General features: G+C 50.5%; 1 protein-coding gene across 1 annotated transcript in view; it reads left to right on the forward strand.

The window, feature by feature from the left end:
* Positions 1-17,321, forward strand: part of LOC140429692 (acid sphingomyelinase-like phosphodiesterase 3b) — a 100,563-nt gene that overhangs the window by 47,229 nt on the left and 36,013 nt on the right. Inside the window, exons 3-4 of the mRNA XM_072517006.1 lie at positions 4,102-4,199; positions 16,329-16,472. Of these exons, the coding sequence (XP_072373107.1) occupies positions 4,102-4,199; positions 16,329-16,472 (242 nt within the window). The remainder of the gene's footprint in view (positions 1-4,101; positions 4,200-16,328; positions 16,473-17,321) is intronic.

A 17,321-nucleotide genomic window follows, 5' to 3' on the forward strand; every position in this document is an offset into this window, starting at 1 on the left:
AAGGGCCACTTTGTGGGGTCTGCCAGGCCCGTGCTGTGGCCGCGGTCTCCAGCTACTATGGACCACCGCGGCAACCCCCCCTTCAGGCCCCGACCGGCCAGCGCTCACCGCCACCCCCCTATCCTAGGGCCATGTGCGACCCACGGGTGCGGCCATCTTGCCCCCCGGACACCACGCTAGACGGGTGGGCACCGCCATTTTGTCCATCACCGCCGCCATCTTGTTCATCCCCGGACACCATGTGCGACCCATGGGTGACGCCATCTTGGATGGGGCCCCAGCACGGCCGACTACACGCTGCCCGATCAGAACTCGCAATTGCTTCATCTGGCCTCGGGGACACTGGATCAAAGTCAACCCCGGACACTCGCAACAGCTACAACGACGGTCTTCATCAACGGCCACGAGACGTCTTGCCTGATTGACTCTGGGAGCACGGAAAGCTTTGTTCACCCCGACACGGTAAGGCGCTGTTCACTTGTAACCCACCCTGTAAACCAAAGGATCTCCCTGGCCTCCGGGTCACACTCAGTGGAGATAAAGGGGTTCTGCCTAGCGAACCTCACTGTCCAAGGCAGGAAATTCGACAATTTCCGCCTGTGTGTCCTGACGCACCTCTGCGCGGCTACCCTCCTGGGGCTGGACCTCCAATGCCATTTGCAAAGCCTGACCTTTAAATTCGGCGGCCCTATACCTCCCCTTATTGTCTGCGGCCTCGCGACCCTTAAGGTCGACCCGCCTTCCCTGTTTGCGAACCTCATCCCGGATTGCAAACCCGTCGCCACCAGGAGCAGGCGGTACAGTGCCCAGGACCGGACCTTCATCAGGTCAGAGGTCCAAAGGCTGCTGGGGGAAGGGGTCATCGAAGCGAGCAACAGTCCCTGGAGAGCTCAAGTAGTGGTGGTAAAGACCGGGGAAAAGCATAGGATGGTCATTGACTACAGCCAGACCATCAACAGCTTTACGCAGCTGCACGCGTACCCTCTCCCCCATATAGCCAACCTAGTAATCAGGATCGCACAATACAAGGTCTTCTCCACGATGGATCTCAAGTCCGCCTACCACCAGCTACCCCTCCGTAATAGTGACCGCAAGTACACTGCCTTCAAAGCAGATGGGCGGCTCTATCAATTTTTAAGAGTACCCTTTGGTATCACTATTGGGGTCTCGGTCTTCCAGCGAGAGATGGACCGAATGGTTGACCGGTACAGCTTACGTGCAACGTTCCTGTATCTGGATAACGTCACCATCTGCGGCTATAACCAGCAGGACCGCGAAACCAACCTCCGCAAATTTCTCCAGACCGCGAAAATCCTTAATCTGACATACAATAAGGATAAATGCGTGTTTTGCACCGACCGTCTAGCCATTCTAGGCTACGTAGTGCGAAGTGGAGTTATAGGCCCCGACCCTGAGCGCATGCGCCCCCTTATGGAGTTCCCCCTCCCTCACTGCCCCAAGGCCCTGAAGCGCTGCCTCGGGTTCTTCAGCTATTATGCACAGTGGGTCCCCAACTATGCAGACAAAGCCCGACCCCTAATCCAGTCCTCAACCTTCCCCCTGTCGACGGAGGCCCGCCAGGCCTTCAGCCGCATCAAAGCAGACATTGCAAAGGCCACGATGCGCGCCATCGACGAGTCCCTCCCCTTCCAGGTCGAGAGCGATGCGTCCGACTTAGTCTGGCGGCCACCCTCAACCAAGCGGGCAGGCCCGTGGCTTTCTTCTCCCGTACCCTCCATGCTTCTGAAATTCGCCATTCCTCGGTCGAAAAAGAGGCACAAGCCATAGTAGAAGCTGTGAGACATTGGAGTCATTACCTGGCCGGCAGGAGATTCACTCTCCTCATGGCCCAACGGTCGGTTGCCTTCATGTTCGATAATGCACAGCGGGGCAAGATTAAAAACGACAAGATCTTGCGGTGGAGGATAGAACTCTCCACCTTCAACTACGAGATCTTGTACCGTCCGGGGAAGCTAAATGAGCATCCTGATGCCCTGTCCCAGGGCACTTGTGCCACTGCACAAGTGGACCACCTCCGATCCCTCCACGAGGACCTCTGCCACCCGGGGGTCACTCGCTTTTTCCATTTTGTCAAGACCCGCAACCTACCCTACTCCATCGAGGAGGTCAGGTCAGTCACCAGGGACTGCCAAATCTGCGCAGAGTGCAAATCGCACTTCTACCGGCCAGAGAGGGCGCACCTGATCAAGGCTTCCCACCCCTTTGAACGCCTCAGCATGGATTTCAAAGGCCCCCTCCCCTCCACCAACCGCAACACGTATTTCTTGAACGTGATTGACGAGTACTCCCGGTTCTCTTTCGCCATTCCCTGCCCAGACATGACCACAACCACCGTCATCAAGGCCCTCCAGGGTATCTTTACACTGTTCTGTTTCCCCGCGTACATTCACAGTGACAGGGGGTCCTCCTTTATGAGTGACGAACTGCGTCAGTTCCTGCTCAGTAAGGGCATTGCCTCGAGCAGAACGACCAGTTACAACCCCCGGGGGAACGGGCAGGTAGAAAGGGAGAACGGAACGATCTGGAAGACTGTTCTACTGGCCCTACAGTCCAGGGAACTCCTAGTCTCCCGCTGGCAAGAAGTCCTCCCGATGGCCCTCCACGCCATCCGGTCGCTGCTCTGTACAACCACAAATCAGACACCTCATGAACATCTCTTTGTTTTCCCCAGGAAGTCCTCCTCCAGGACCTCGCTCCCAACCTGGCTAGCGACACCCGGACCCATCCTGCTTCGGAAGCACGTCGGACCCGTTGGTCGAGAGGGTCCACCTGCTGCACGCTAACCCCCAGTACGCCTACGTGGCGTTCCCTGACAGCCGGCAAGATACGGTCTCTCTACGGGACCTGGCGCCCGCCGGAACCCCACGCGCACCCGAACCATTTCCCCCACTCGCACCCACCCACGCAGCACCTCACTGGAGGGTCAGTACTCCCGCCGCTCCTGCCTAGGCCTGCCCACCCACCGACGCCCCCTACAGGCGCCTCTCCCCCGTGTCAGCCTTTTGCCCCAACAGCACCGCCTAGGGGTGACAAAGCTGCCAGGGAGGACGAAACCACGCTCCCGTTGTCGCAACCACCGGGACCCCCACCAGAATCACCACCGAAGCCCAGACGCTCCAGAAGGACGACCAGGCCACCTGATCAACTGATTGCTTCGCTGTGACTCTAACTGTGAACTTTGTAAATATCCTCGACAGCACGGTACCTCCATACCTGGTCATACCATGTTAAAGGCGACTGTTACCACTGACCACCACCCCCGCCGGACTCTTTTTTAACAGGGGGTGAATGTGGTAGTACCAGGTTCTAGTAGATTAAAGCCTTCAGTTATGAAATCACTTCGTCTTGAGTGTAATTGATTGCGCATCAAGACAGCTCAGGTCACAGAGCTCACAGCAAGCCACTCAGACATTCACCATGTGCTGAGTGCTTCTCCAAGATAGTGTTAGGGCTAGGTCCACAGGTTAGAGGGTAATGAACGAACCACAGTAACCAGTTTACAGGTGTTGTTATTGTTAGTAATAAAACTGAGTTGTACCATCCGCAACCGTGTTGGTTCGTCTATGTAGCAGAGCACCCAACATGACACAGCCTTCTCTTTTCTAGAGAAAAAAATCCTGGTCTGTACAGCCATAAATATACACTTTTATTGTGAATCTTTACTGTATCTTTTCCAGCGCCTCAATATATTTTTTTACTAATACGCAGAGCAGAACAGGACAGAGAACTTTAAACATGGCCAAAGCAAGTTTCAATGTGGTGACTTCTCTGCTTTTCAATTTTATCCAAGGCTTATTTTACAAGGGATCATTCCAAATGTGTGCCTTATGTAGCATGTATGATTTCATTTCTTAGAGTTTTGTAAAGCAGGTTGGCTATTCTAGAAAATTCCTCACACTTCTACTTTCAACCCCTAAATTCATAATGAATCTGTCCAAAACTTCCTTTGGTAACATTGTTTAGCAGTGAGAGATTAAACCCACCGTGGTTTCCAGATAAACCACCATCACAATCCTGTGTTCAAGTTCAATAAATGTGGGTTTACAACTTAAATTCTTTTGCTCTTCAATGAACATTCAGTGACGACACTCCTCATGTTGGTGACGAGAAGCTCGGTGAGAATGCAGTGCTGCGGATAATAAGCAAGTTAACCCAGCTTATACGAGAGGTGTTTCCAGGTATGTGGCAATATGTATGGCCGGAATTCTCTGGCCATTGCGATTCGGTTTTCCCACGGGCAGTGCATCCCCGTCCGCGGGTTTCCCGGTGTGGTGGGGTGACTTCAATGGGAAGTTCCATTGTCAGGCAGCAGGATGACATCATCCCGCCGCCAGCGAACGGCACGCTGTTGAGAAACACGTAGCTGGGGAACCGGAGAATCCGCCCGTGAACCTTTATCAGCCAAGTGATCACTAAGTTTAAATGTCTGAGGTGCACTAGCCTGAAAGGAACTATCACCAACCAGAACAACTGCAACCTCGGATAGTTCAAAACCAAACATCTCACCTATAATGCTGATTAATTTTAACATGGTTTTTCTCCAGTACAAAGTTTACATTATTTAAACATGTCATCCTAAAAGAACACTGCTTTTAAGGAAACATAATTGATTATGGCAAAGCTTTTAATGTTGAATTAGTAAGCAACAGTCATGGGAGAAACATCAATATCACTGACAAATCCGACAACAAGAATGTAATTCTTATTATTTCATTTGGGCACTTCGAACATAGAACATACAGTGCAGAAGGAGGCCATTCGGCCCATCGAGTCTGCACTGACCCACTTAAGCCCTCACTTCCACCCTATCTCCGTAACCCAATAACCCCTCCTATCCTTTTTGGACACTCGGGGCAATTTAGCATGGCCAATCCACCTAACCTGCACGTCTTTGGATTGTGGGAGGAAACCGGAGCACCCGGAGGAAACCCACATAGACACGGGAAGAACGTGCAGACTCCGCACAGACAGTGACCCAGTGGGGAATCGAACCTGGGACCCTGGCGCTGTGAAGCCACAGTACTATCCACTTGCGCTACCGAGCTGCCCTATAAAAGTATTACTCTTTCATGAAGATGATGACGCTTTAAGTCAACTAGACCCACTTTTCACATGGGCCCTGCAAATCATTTCACTTCAGATGGTGTGTACCATCTACAAGATGTACTGCAGAAACTCGCCAAGATTCCTGCAACAGCACCTTCCAAACGCACAACCGCCACCATCAAGGACAGTGTGTTTTTCAAACTTCTTTTCCCAGGACCCACTTTTACCAACTGGCCGATCTTCAGGGCCCGTGCCAACTGACCTTCATGACCCACGCTGACCTTTCATGACCCAGCCAGCTGACCTTCGCAACGCACACCAGCCGACCTTTGCAACACACCATTTACACTTACCTTTAATGCGACAGGAGAGCCTGCTTGGTCCTCACAATCTCACTTGCTTGGTCATTCAATGTTACACTTCTGCTAAGGACCTCAGCTGGTGAGGTCGCTGCATCTTTGTCCTCAAACTCGCCATGCTTAGTCTTCAAACACCTTTGAAGTTTTGAGGGTTTAAAATTTTAATTTCCTAGTACTTCTCTGCATATCTCACACATGGGCTTTGCATCTTGATTTGAATTGGCACAATTAATAAAGCCATACCTCAAGAAATCATCTTCATACTGCTTTACTCTGAATTTCAGCTTCTTCTAATGGGTTGTTCACCAAAAGCCCTGGAGCTCACACCAGCATTGCTTTGTCCTGCCGTGGACTCTCCTGTACAGCTCTCTCCAGCAAATTTAGTTGTGAGATACTTGCCTATTTTTGTCTCTGGCCCTCTCGTCTTTATTATTAAACGTTCCATTTTAAATTCTTCAGTCCTGGTGCCTTGCTTGTTGGCAGCTACAAAATGGAGGAATCTCTCCTTTGTGATTTCACGCCAAAGCACGAACATACAGGGCATTTGATGTCCGGGTATGTACTGGGCAGCAAGACTCCATCATTTTGAATTTGGTTATGGGACAGCGCGCTGACGTCTGGAGAAGGCGGTCTGCCATGCAGGGCTCCGGGCCTCCGCACTGGGGATCTGCCTGAACAGGCATGAATACACGGGACGGCTGGCATTCTTGCAAGCCGGTTGCAGACAGCATTTTTAAAACCCGGTCACGGCCTTTGGGCACTTCTCCCGCGATCTGAAATGCCATGACCGATTGCTCTGTGACCCTCCTGACACGCATCCACAGGTCATGATCCCGAGTTTGAAAAACCCTGATCTAGAAGAACAAGAGTAGCAGATATCTGGGAACCCACTCCATACCCCGCCCTAAACTGGTCAAACCTTCCCTACCCAATACCCCAGGCTTACCTCACTCTGGGATCCATTGGAATCCCGGCAGTACCCCCTAATGAGCTCCTGGCACTGTCAGGACTCCCTATTCAGGGGTGGAAGTCCCACTCTCCACCCATTTAGTCTATAAACACTGTTATGGCTGTGGGGTGGGCTGGCATGGAGCAACTTGGGTTGCAGCTGACTGTCCTTCTTTGGATGGAGGGTATCCGCACTGCACCATCCTCACCCCATCCCCTCCCCCATTCTCTGCCACCCCACCATAAAAAGCAACAACAGCAAAAACGCTGGAACATGTGAACTGTCTGTATGCAGATTCTTAGAATTGATATTCAATCATTCAATGAAACTGTTATTGCATCAATATATATCTAAACTCTTGCATAAGGTGTGGGCTTCCTGTCCCTAACATTTACTTCCTCTAGTCAGGGCTTTTGATCAAGTGTTATGGTTAACTTTTACCATTGTAAATTGCCGTGCCAATACTTCCCATGACATTTTCCACACTAGCTGTCTCAGTGGTCCTGGACTGGGACACTAGCATTGAAAGAAGCTTTACAACACCAGCATTGAACGTCGCGGCTATGGCTTCCTTTGGTTCAAGGAATAAACCCGAGTTAGCCTGGCCTCGGCAAGTTATTACAGGAAGGAACTCCAGACTTTAGAGCTCAAACAAGGCAAGGCCACAAGTCATTAACAGGATCGGTAGCAGCACCGTAGCACAAGTGGATAGCACTGTTGCTTCAAAGCGCCAGGGTCCCAGGTTCGATTCCCCGCTGGGTCACTGTCTGTGTGGAGTCTGCACGCTCTCCCCGTGTCTGCGTGAGTTTCCTCCGGGTGTCCGTTTCCTCCCACAGTCCGGGCGAACCCTGACAGTGACCCTCTGAGAGCAAACTTAATTTTCTCCAGACCGAGAAAGCTCACCATATCCGATAGCCAGGCCTCCGACTTCGGAGGTCCCTCCATGCCAGCAGAATTCGTCGCCGGGCTACCAGGGAAGCAAAGGCCAGAACATCGGCCTCTCTCTCCTCCTGGACTCCCGGGTCCTCGAAAACCCCAAAATTGCCACCTCTGGACTCATCACCACCCTTGTTTTCAGTACCCGGGACATAACGTCCGCGAATCTCTGCTGGTACCGCCTGAGTTTTGAACATGCCCAGAACATGTGGACATGGTTCGCTGGTCCTCCCCCACACCTGGCGCACCTGTCCTCCAGTCTAAAGAATTTAATCATCCGGGCCACTGTCATGTGGGCCCAGTGGACGACCTTGAATTGAATCAGGCTGAGCCTAGCGCATGTTGCGGTCGCATTTACCCTGCTCAACGCCTCCGCCCATAAGCCCTCTTCTATCTCACCTACGAGCTCCTCTTCCCACTTAAGCTTCAGCTCCTCGGTCTGCGTCCCCTCTGCCTCTATAAGTTCTTTGCATATATCTGAGCCCTCCCCTCCCCCCACCCATCCACTGGACACTACCCTGTCCTGGATCCCCCTAAGTGGAAGGTGTGGGAAGGATGGAATCTGCGTAGAAAGTCCCACACCTGCAAGTACCTGAAATCATTCTCTCTTGCCAGCCCGAATTTCTCCTTCAGCGCCCTCATGCTTGGGAAGCTCCCTTCCAAGAACAGATCCCCCATCCTCTCAATCCGACCACAAGTCGGTACTTCTACTTCCGGCTAACAAACAGCAACTCAAGCGTGCTGAGCCAGTCAAGAAAACCGTGCACTGCTGGTCCGAGGCATCTGAGGACATCCTCCGCGACTGCGTGGGAGTCTGTGGACTGGTCCATATTCAAGGCCACGGGCAGCTAACCTGGATGAGTGCGCAACCACCGTCACAGACTTCATCAGTAAGTGTGTCGAGGACTGTGTACCAAAGAAGACAATATGGGTGTTCCTCATTCGGAAACCCTGGCTCAACCAAAGGGTTCACTCCCTGCTGAAGTCCCGGGTGGAAGCGTTGATGTCTGACGACACTGTCTTTTATAAGAAATCCAGGTACGATGTACGTAAAGCCATCCGGGATGCCAAAAGACAATACTGGACCAAACTAGAGCCCCAGGCCAACGCCACTAACCCACGACGACTATGGCAGGGCTGACACAAGATCACAGGCTACAAGGCAAGGCCTGGCAGAATCTCTGTGGCTGGAGCATCCCTCCCTGATGAACTGAACAAGTTCTATGCCCGCTTTGAACAGTCAGCCAGTACATCAGTGCCACCCGCCCCAACAGCCCAGGACACATCCATACCCACTATTACAGCCTCAGAGGGAAGAACTGACTTCTTGAAAGTGAACCCACGGAAAGTGACGGGCAACGACGGAGTCCCTGGGCGAGCACTCAGAGCCTGCGCAGACCAGCTGGCGAGTATATTCGCAGACATCTTCAACACCTCACATCTCCGCTCTGAGGTACCCACCTCTTTCAAGAAGACCACCATAATACAAGTACCAAAGAAGAACAAGGTAGCCTGTCTCAACGACTACCGACCGGTAGCCCTGACATCTATTATCATGAAATGTTTTGAGCGGCTAGTCGAGACAGATCAATGCCAGCCTCCCAGACGGTCTCGATCCATTGCAGTTCGCCTATTCCCGCAACCGGTCCACAGCAGATGCTATCTCCCTGGTCCTACAATCAACACTCGAACACCTCAACAACAATCAACAGCACCTCCTCCACAATAATCCTCAACACCGGTGCTCAGTCCTCTACTGTACTCCCTATAATGTGGAGATGCCGGCGTTGGACTGGGGTGAGATCAGTAAGAAGTCTTACAACACCAGGTTGAAGTCCAACAGGTTTATTTCGATGTCACTAACTTTCGGAGCACTGCTCCTTCCTCGGAGGAAGGAGCAGCGCTCCGAAAGCTAGTGACATCGAAACAAACCTGTTGGACTTTAACCTGGCGTTGTAAGACTTCTTACTGTATTCCCTATACACACATGACTGTGTGGCAAGATTTAACTCCAATTCGATCTATAAGTTTGTGGATGATAAGACTGTGGTGGGTCGTATCTCAAACAACGATGAATCAGACTACAGAAGGGAGATAAATCACTTGGTTGCATGGTGTACCGAAAACAACCTCTCTCTAAATGTCGGAAAGACCAAGGAACTGATCATCAACTTCAGGAAGCGCAGCACGACACACACTCCCGTCTGCATCAATGGCTCTGAAGTGGAGATGGTCGATAGCTTTACGTTCCTGGGGGTCACCATCACCAACAGTCTGTCCTGATCCGCACATGTTGATGCAACAGTCAGGAAAGCCCAACAACGTCTCTACTTCCTACGGAAGCTACAGAAATTTGGCATGTCTGCATCGACTCTCACAAACTTCCACAGATGTGCCATAGAGAGCATCCTATCCAGCTGCATCACAGCTTGGTATGGCAACTGCTCGGCCCAAGATCGCAAGAAACTGCAGAGTGTGGTGAACTCTCCCAACGCATCAGACAAGCTTGCCACCCGCATATTGATTCTGTCTACACCTCCCTCTGCCTCAGGAACGCAGACAGCACTGTCAGAGACCCCTCGAACACAGTCTTTGCCCTCTTCCAGACCCTTCCATCAGGCAGACGGTACAGAAGTCTGAAGTCCCGCACATCCAGACATACGAACAGCTTCTTCCCCACTACACTCAACGACTCTCCCAAGGATAATCTGTTCCCTGTAAGACATTATTCACAACGCCCTATGCTGCTCTGGCTCATGTAGTATTTGCTTTGTTTGGCCCTTGTTCCGCACTGTAACCAATTACCTTTAAAAAAAAATCTTTTTATTGGTATTTTCAAAAATTATGTATATTGCTGTTCGTGTTCATTTGCTGTACGATACAGAAAGGTTTATCCTTTTCTTCCCTTGAATTTTTCTGTATACGGTCTGTCGCCATCTGGCTCGGCATACGGTCCTTCACGACCCCGCCCCCTAGCCCGCCCCTCCCTGTTCCCCCCCCTCACACCCCCACCTTGTGCCTTCCTGGTGGGTCGGGGGGGGGGGGTTCCCCCTCCTTCTCCCCTTCCCCCCTCTTTCTTTTCTTCCCCGTTGGCTTCGGCCTTGTTTCCCCTATGGCTGTGGAGGGGGTGGCTGCCCCCTCCCTCCCGCGTTGCCTCTTTTGTGCCTATCCAGCCCTTCCTCATCTACCAGACCCCCCCACTCCCGGGTTGCGCGTTCTTATGATTCCTCCTTATCTTTCTTTTCTTTTTATTCTCTCTTTTCTTTTGAACTTTCCAGTTCCCCTGTCTACTCATTGTTGCTGGCCTCTAACAAGTTCTGGAACAGGCCGACAAATTGCCCACATGCATTTAGGAAGCCATCCTCCGACTCTCAAATGGCATATTTAATCTTCTCCAGGTGAAGAAATTTCGAAAGGTTAGTGAGCCAGTCTGCAGCTGTGGGTGGTGCTGCTGATCACCAGCCGAGCAGGATTCTTCGGCGTGCAATTAGGGAAACGAATGGTAGGGCGTCTTCCCTATTTGTAGTTCTGGCTGCTCTGATACCCCGAAGATTGCCACATTTGGATACAGCTTCACCGTCACCCCTACAACCTTGGACATTGCCTCGGAGAATGCTGTCCAAAACCCAGCAAGTTTGGGGCAAGCCCAGAACATGTGGGTGTGGCTGGTCGGGACCCTCTGTCACCGCTCACATTTGTCCTCCACCTCCACAAAGAACCTGCTCATTCGGGTTCCGGTCAGGTGTGCTCTATGCACCACTTTGAGCTGCATTAGGCTGAGCCTTGAGCAGGAGGAGGTGGAGTTGGTCCTGCTCAGTGCCTCGCTCCAGAGTCCCCATCCCACCTCTGTCCCCAGTTTGTTTTCCCATTTCCGTCTGGTCTCGCTCAGTGGTGTTCTTGCTCTGTCCAGTAGCTGTCCATATATTTTCCCACAGAGTCCCCCTTCATTACTGTCCATATTCTTCAGGTCCTCTAATAGTGTGGTCTCTGGGGCCCAGGGGTACGCTACTGTCTCTTTGCGATGATGTGCTTTATTTGCAGGTGTCTCATTTCCTGTCGTGTCGGCAGTTCCCACTCCTCCGTCAGTTCGTTCAGTGTTGTTTGCCTGTGCCCTATGTAAAAGTCTCTAACTGTCATCGTGCCCCCATTCTTGGGGCCCCCTGTCTCCATTTTTGAAAGGTGGTGTCTAGCATGGCTGGGGGGAAAGTTTGCCACAAATGGGAGCCATGGAGGACATCCTAGTCAGCCTGAAGTGCTGTCTTAATTGGGCCCACGTTTTCAGTGTATCTGCTAACACTGGGCTTGATGTATATTTTGCCGAGTGGGATGGGAGTGCTACTGTAACCAAGGCCCAGAGGATCGTCCCTTTGCAAGAGGCCTCCTCCATCTGCACCCTGAATTGGGTTAGTTTACCCATCCCCTCACTCTTTCCACCGTTGCTGCCCAGTGGTAATACTACAGGTTTGGTAATGCCAGGCCACCTTTGATTTTCCTCCTTTGCAGTGTTGGTTTAGGAACTCACGGATTCTTACCCCCACACAACCTCCATGATTAAATTGTCTACGTTTTGGAAGAAGGCCTTGGGGATGAAGATCGGTATGGATCTAAACTGGAAGAGGAACCTCGGCAGCATGTTCATTTTGATCGTCTGCAGGGAGACTGGGAGTACGCCCCCCCTCCGTAGGTCCTTTTTAACGTCCTCCACCAGCTCGTCAGGTTCCACTTGTGGATCTGTGTCCAGTCTCTGACTATTTGGATCGCCAGGTATCGGAATCTATTTTGAGCTATTTTAAACGGGAGCCCTCCAGCTCTGTCCCTCCTGTTTGGGTTCACTGGGAATGCCTCACTTTTGCCCAGGTTGAGTTTATAACCCGAGAAGGTTCCGAACTCTTTCAGGATCTGCATAATTGTCTTCAGTCCTTCCTGTGGCTTTGAGACATACTGGAGCAGATCATCTGCATAGAGTGGGACTCTGTGCTCTCTGTCTCCTCTCTGGATGCCGTTCCAGTTATTTGCGTCCCTCAGGGCTATCGGCAGGGGTTCGATTGCTAGCGCGAACAAGAGCGGGGACAACGGGCATCGTTGCCTTGTGCCTCTTTGTAGCTGGAAGTATTCAGAGCAGGTGATGTTGGTTCGAATGCTTGCCTTGGGAGCGTTGTACAGGAGTCTCACCCAGGCGGCGAATCCCACTCCTAGCCCAAACCATTCCAGTAACTTGAGGAGGTACTTCCATTCGACTTGGTTGAAGGACTTTTCTGCATCCAGGGAGACGATCACCTCTGGTGATCGCTGGGGGGGTGGGGGGGGGGGGGGTCATTATTACATTCAGCAGCTGCCTGATGTCTGCAGTGAGTTGCCCATCCTTGACAAAGCCATTTGGTCCTCTGCAAGAACCTCTAGTACGCAGCTTTCCAGCCTTTTAGTCAAGACCTTTGCGCGTATTTTCACGTTTGCGTTTAGCAGTGAAATGGGTCTATGTGATCCACATTCATTCAGGTCCTTATATTTTTAGGGTATCAATGAGATTGTGGCCTGCGCCACCTTAGGTGTGGGGCCAGGGCTGGCGCGGATTTTTTATAGAGCTCCGCCGGGAACCCGTCAGGTCCCGGTGCCATCACCACCTGAATGGGGCTGATGCGCTCCATGATTTCTCCTAGATCTATTGGTGCTTCCAGCTCCCTCCATCTGTCTTCCCCCACAACTAATAGTTCCAGTCCGTCAAGGAACCGTTTGATCCCCGTGTCATGTCATGATATTCAGATAAACATCATGGTGCAAACACACATACACACTGATGGACAGATCAATGGACCAATCAATACACACGCAACATCACAGCCAATCACAAGCAAGAGCAGACACACTATAAAACGGGGAACACGGCACTTCCGATTCATTCCAGCAGGAGACAGCTCAGGGCACAGAGCTCACAGCAAGCCACTCAGACAGTTACCATGTGCTGACTGCCTCTTCAAGATAGTGTTAGGGCTGGGTCCACAGGTTAGAGGGTAATGTACGAACCACAGTAACCAGTTTACAAATGTTAATATTGTTAGTAATAAAACAGAGTTGTACCTTCCGCAACTGTGTTGGTACGTCTGTGTAGCAGAGCATCCCACACGACATGTCCCAATCGGGGGGCTTGGAGGTGTACAGCCCTCAGTAGACGGTCTCAAATGCCCACTTGACCTCTTTTGGTTCTGCTACCAGTCTGCCTCTGCTATTCTTTACCTGTGCTATTTCCCTCGTGGCTGCCTGCTTTCTGCGATGGTGAGCAAGTAGGCGGCCAGCCTTGTCTCCGTGTTGATAAAAGATCCCCCGTGTCTGGCGGAGTTGGTACACTGGTTTCCTGGTGGATAGCAGGTTAAAGTTCATTTGTAACTTTTTCCTCTCCGCCAGCAGCTCTACAGTCGGGGCCTTGGAGTACTTTCCGACGACCTCCAAGATGGAGACGACCAGCTGCTGCTGGCCGTCCTCTCTTCCCTATCTCTGCATGCCTTGTAGGCTATAATATCTTTGTGGTAGTCACCACTGTTGTATTGTATATACCGCATACGAGTGGTATTACGGTAAGGCCCCTGTACTACAGGTACGGGGGTAGATCCCTGCCTGCTGGCTCCGCCCAGTAGGTGGAGTATAAATGTGTGGGCTCTCTGAGCTGCAGCCATTTCGGCAGCAGCTGTGGAGGCTCCACATCTCTGCGTAATAAAGCCTCGATTACACTCTACTCTCGTCTCGTCGTAATTGATAGTGCCTCGTCGTAATTGATAGTGCATCACTCTTCTTTAATCACGGCCTTCAGTGCGTCCTAGAACTTGGAGGGTGAGACTTTCCCGTTTTGGTTGTTACTTACGCAATCGTCTGTGGCACGCGATGTTTTCTGGCAGAAGGCCTTGTCGGCCTGGAGGTCCGTGTCCAGCCTCCATGTGGGGCGCTGGCATGGCCCGTCTCCAACCTCACATTCATGTAATGTGGAGCGTGGTCAGAGATGACGATCGCGGAATATTCCGCTCCTATGATTATGGAAGCACCGATTTCCCCACAGCAAAGAAGTCAATGTGGGTGTACACCCTGTGCACCTGCAAAAAGAACGAGAAGTCCTTTTCTCCCTGGTACAAGAACCTCCACGGGTCCACTGCCCCCATCTGCTCCATGAATATTTCCAATTCCCTAGCTATGCCTGTCTTTTTCCCTTTTTGGGGTTTGATTGGTCAGCGGGTCCTGTACGCTGTTAAAGTTGCCCCCTATAATCAGTCGGTGTGTGTCAATGTCGGGAATTTCCACCATGGTCTTTTTTACAAACTCTGTGTCATCCCAGTTGGGAGTGTACACATTTACCAGCAGCGCCAGTGCCCCTTCCAAGACACTGCTGACCATGACGTCCCCCTGAGTCCGTAAATGTCCTAGTCTTGTAAATTTCGTCCTCTTGCTGATCAGTATGGCCATTTCCCTAGCCCTCGTCCCGTGGCATGAATAGTACCCCTGTCCCACCCAGCCCTTCATTGTCTGCTCCTGCTCCGAGGTTAGGGTCACCGATCTTCCCCTCTCCTGGTTCGCCTGGGCTTCCGCCTCGTCTCGTAGGGCTGCTGGTCTGTTTTTTTGAGCCAAAAACTCAAAAAGATTTGCTGTATTGTGTCCAATTGGGAGGAAAGCCATCTGATGTGCGTCCGCTCAGCACATCGCCGCCACCGGACCTGTAACCAATTACTTATTTGTCAATGTATTTTGGCGATTATTCTTTTTGTCTACTATGTACGTACTGTGTACATTCCCTTGGCCGCAGGAAAATACATTTCACTGTACTTTGGTACATGTGACGATAAATCAATCAATCAATCAAATTAAACCAAAATATCATTCCCAGGGGGTGATGATGGACGCCAGTGCTTGCAGTGCCCATTGTATCCCCTATTTAAATGTGCTCAAAGACAATTAATATCCATCACTTGTTTCTCTTAACCTTAATGCTGTGATTGACATGAACAAATCTTAAACTGGCAACACCAATGGCCCTCAGGGCACTCAGGAGGCCAGAATTAGATGAGGGCAGACATCTCGACAGTTCTGGTGCTGGAGGAGATCACTGAGATAACGTAGATTAAGACCATGGGAGGATTTGATAACAAGGATGAGAAGTTTTAAAATCAAGGCATTACTTGACTGGGAGTCAATGTGGGTCTGTGAGCACAATTGTAATAGGTGAATGGGATTTGATGCAAGCGAGGACACAGGCAGCTGAATGATCATAAGTAAATGGAGAGTAGAATGTGACAGGCCAACCAGGTATGCATTGGAATAGTCAAGTCCATAGGTAACAAAGGCATGGGTGAGGGTTTTAGCAGCAGATAAACTGAGTAAGGGGTGCAGTTGGGCTATGCCCTTTAAAACAGCATAGATTGTTTCAGTTTGTTCCAACGCCATATCGGGGGACACAGATCCAATATCGTAATGTCTTTTGATTAGGCATTTGCTACTTTGTCTGATTTACAGATTATTAAACAGTACTATATAATATGTGTGAAAGCTTTGTGGTGTAGTGGGTAGCGTCCCTGCCTCTGTGTCAGAGGCTCTGGGTTTGAGTCCCAGTCCAGGAATTGATGGCCAAGGAAGGTGCGTTCATAACGTGGTCAAACAGGTTGAGTGTGTCAACCTGCAAATCCTCCCAATGGCTGGCGGTAAGAGCAGGAGAGACCCCTGGACAGCCATGAGTGATGCGGAGCGGCATCCCTCAAGCTATAAGCCACCAGTTACAGACTCACGACCTGATCCAGGAATCACTAGCTATGGAGACTGACAAAAATCGGCCTTAGCGCACCACTAGGTGTGTGAAGAGAATTGAAATACAATATATGTACAGGAAATATAAGATATATTTTCTCTCAGAACTGGATGAAATGCACAATTTGCATTTGCTATGAATCTGTTTTACAGAGATGTTAATTATTTCTTTATAAGCTGTTTTATCCTTTTGAATATCATGAGATTTGTGGCTGTAATAAATTAATATATCTTCACAGGCACTAAAGTCTACTCTGCAATGGGAAATCATGACTTCCATCCAAAAAATCAGTTTCCTGCTAACTACCACAGAATCTACAACAAAACTGCAGAGCTATGGGCACCTTGGATGGACCAGCAGTCTATTGCAATGTTTAACAAAGGTCTGGCTAAAGAGAGATGAGCAATCCTCTGATCGCTGATACGCAAGTGCAAATTGTGTGTCTTCTTCTCATCCATCAAATCTTCCTTTCCAGAATTTTCTTCACTCTTGCTGCAAACAACAATTGGTGCTAGATCAATGGTTAATTTTAAATCTGAGATTGAAAGACTTTTGTTATCGAAAGGTATTCAGGGAACTAGGACTAAGAGGGTAATACGGAGTTGGCTGCCCATTTTGAGAACAGGAGCAGGGATGTGTTGCTGCAATTACACAGGGCCTTGGTGAGGCCACACCTGGAATGTTGTGTGCAATTTTGGATTCCTTATCTGAGGAAGGCTGTCCTTCCTATAGAGGGACTGCAGCGAAGGTTTACCAGACTGATTCCTGGGATGGTGGAACTGACATATAACGAGAGATTGTGTTGGTTAGGATTACTTTCACTGGAGATCAGAAGAATGAGGCTGGCTCCCTCAGAAACCTATAAAATTCTAACAGGACTAGACAGGGTAGATGCAGGAAGAATGTTCCTGATGGTGGGGGTGTTTAGTACCAGGGTCATAGTCTAAGGATCCGGGGAAAACCTTAGACTGCGATGAGGAGAAATTTCTGCACCCAAAGAGTGATGAGTCTGTGGAATTCGCGAAAAACAGAAAGCAGTTGGGGCCTAAATGTTTTCAAGGAGGAGTTGAGATGTAACTCTTGGGGCTAAAGGGATCAAAGGATATGGGAGAAAAACAGGAACAGGTTACGGAGTTGAATGATCAGATATTGAATGGTGGAGCAGGCTCGATGGGCCGAATGGCCTCCTCCTGCTCCTTTGTTTCTATTTCATTCAATGACGGGATGGACT

Source organism: Scyliorhinus torazame, chromosome 1 (genome assembly GCF_047496885.1).
Source record: "Scyliorhinus torazame isolate Kashiwa2021f chromosome 1, sScyTor2.1, whole genome shotgun sequence".
Lineage (NCBI taxonomy): Eukaryota > Metazoa > Chordata > Chondrichthyes > Carcharhiniformes > Scyliorhinidae > Scyliorhinus > Scyliorhinus torazame.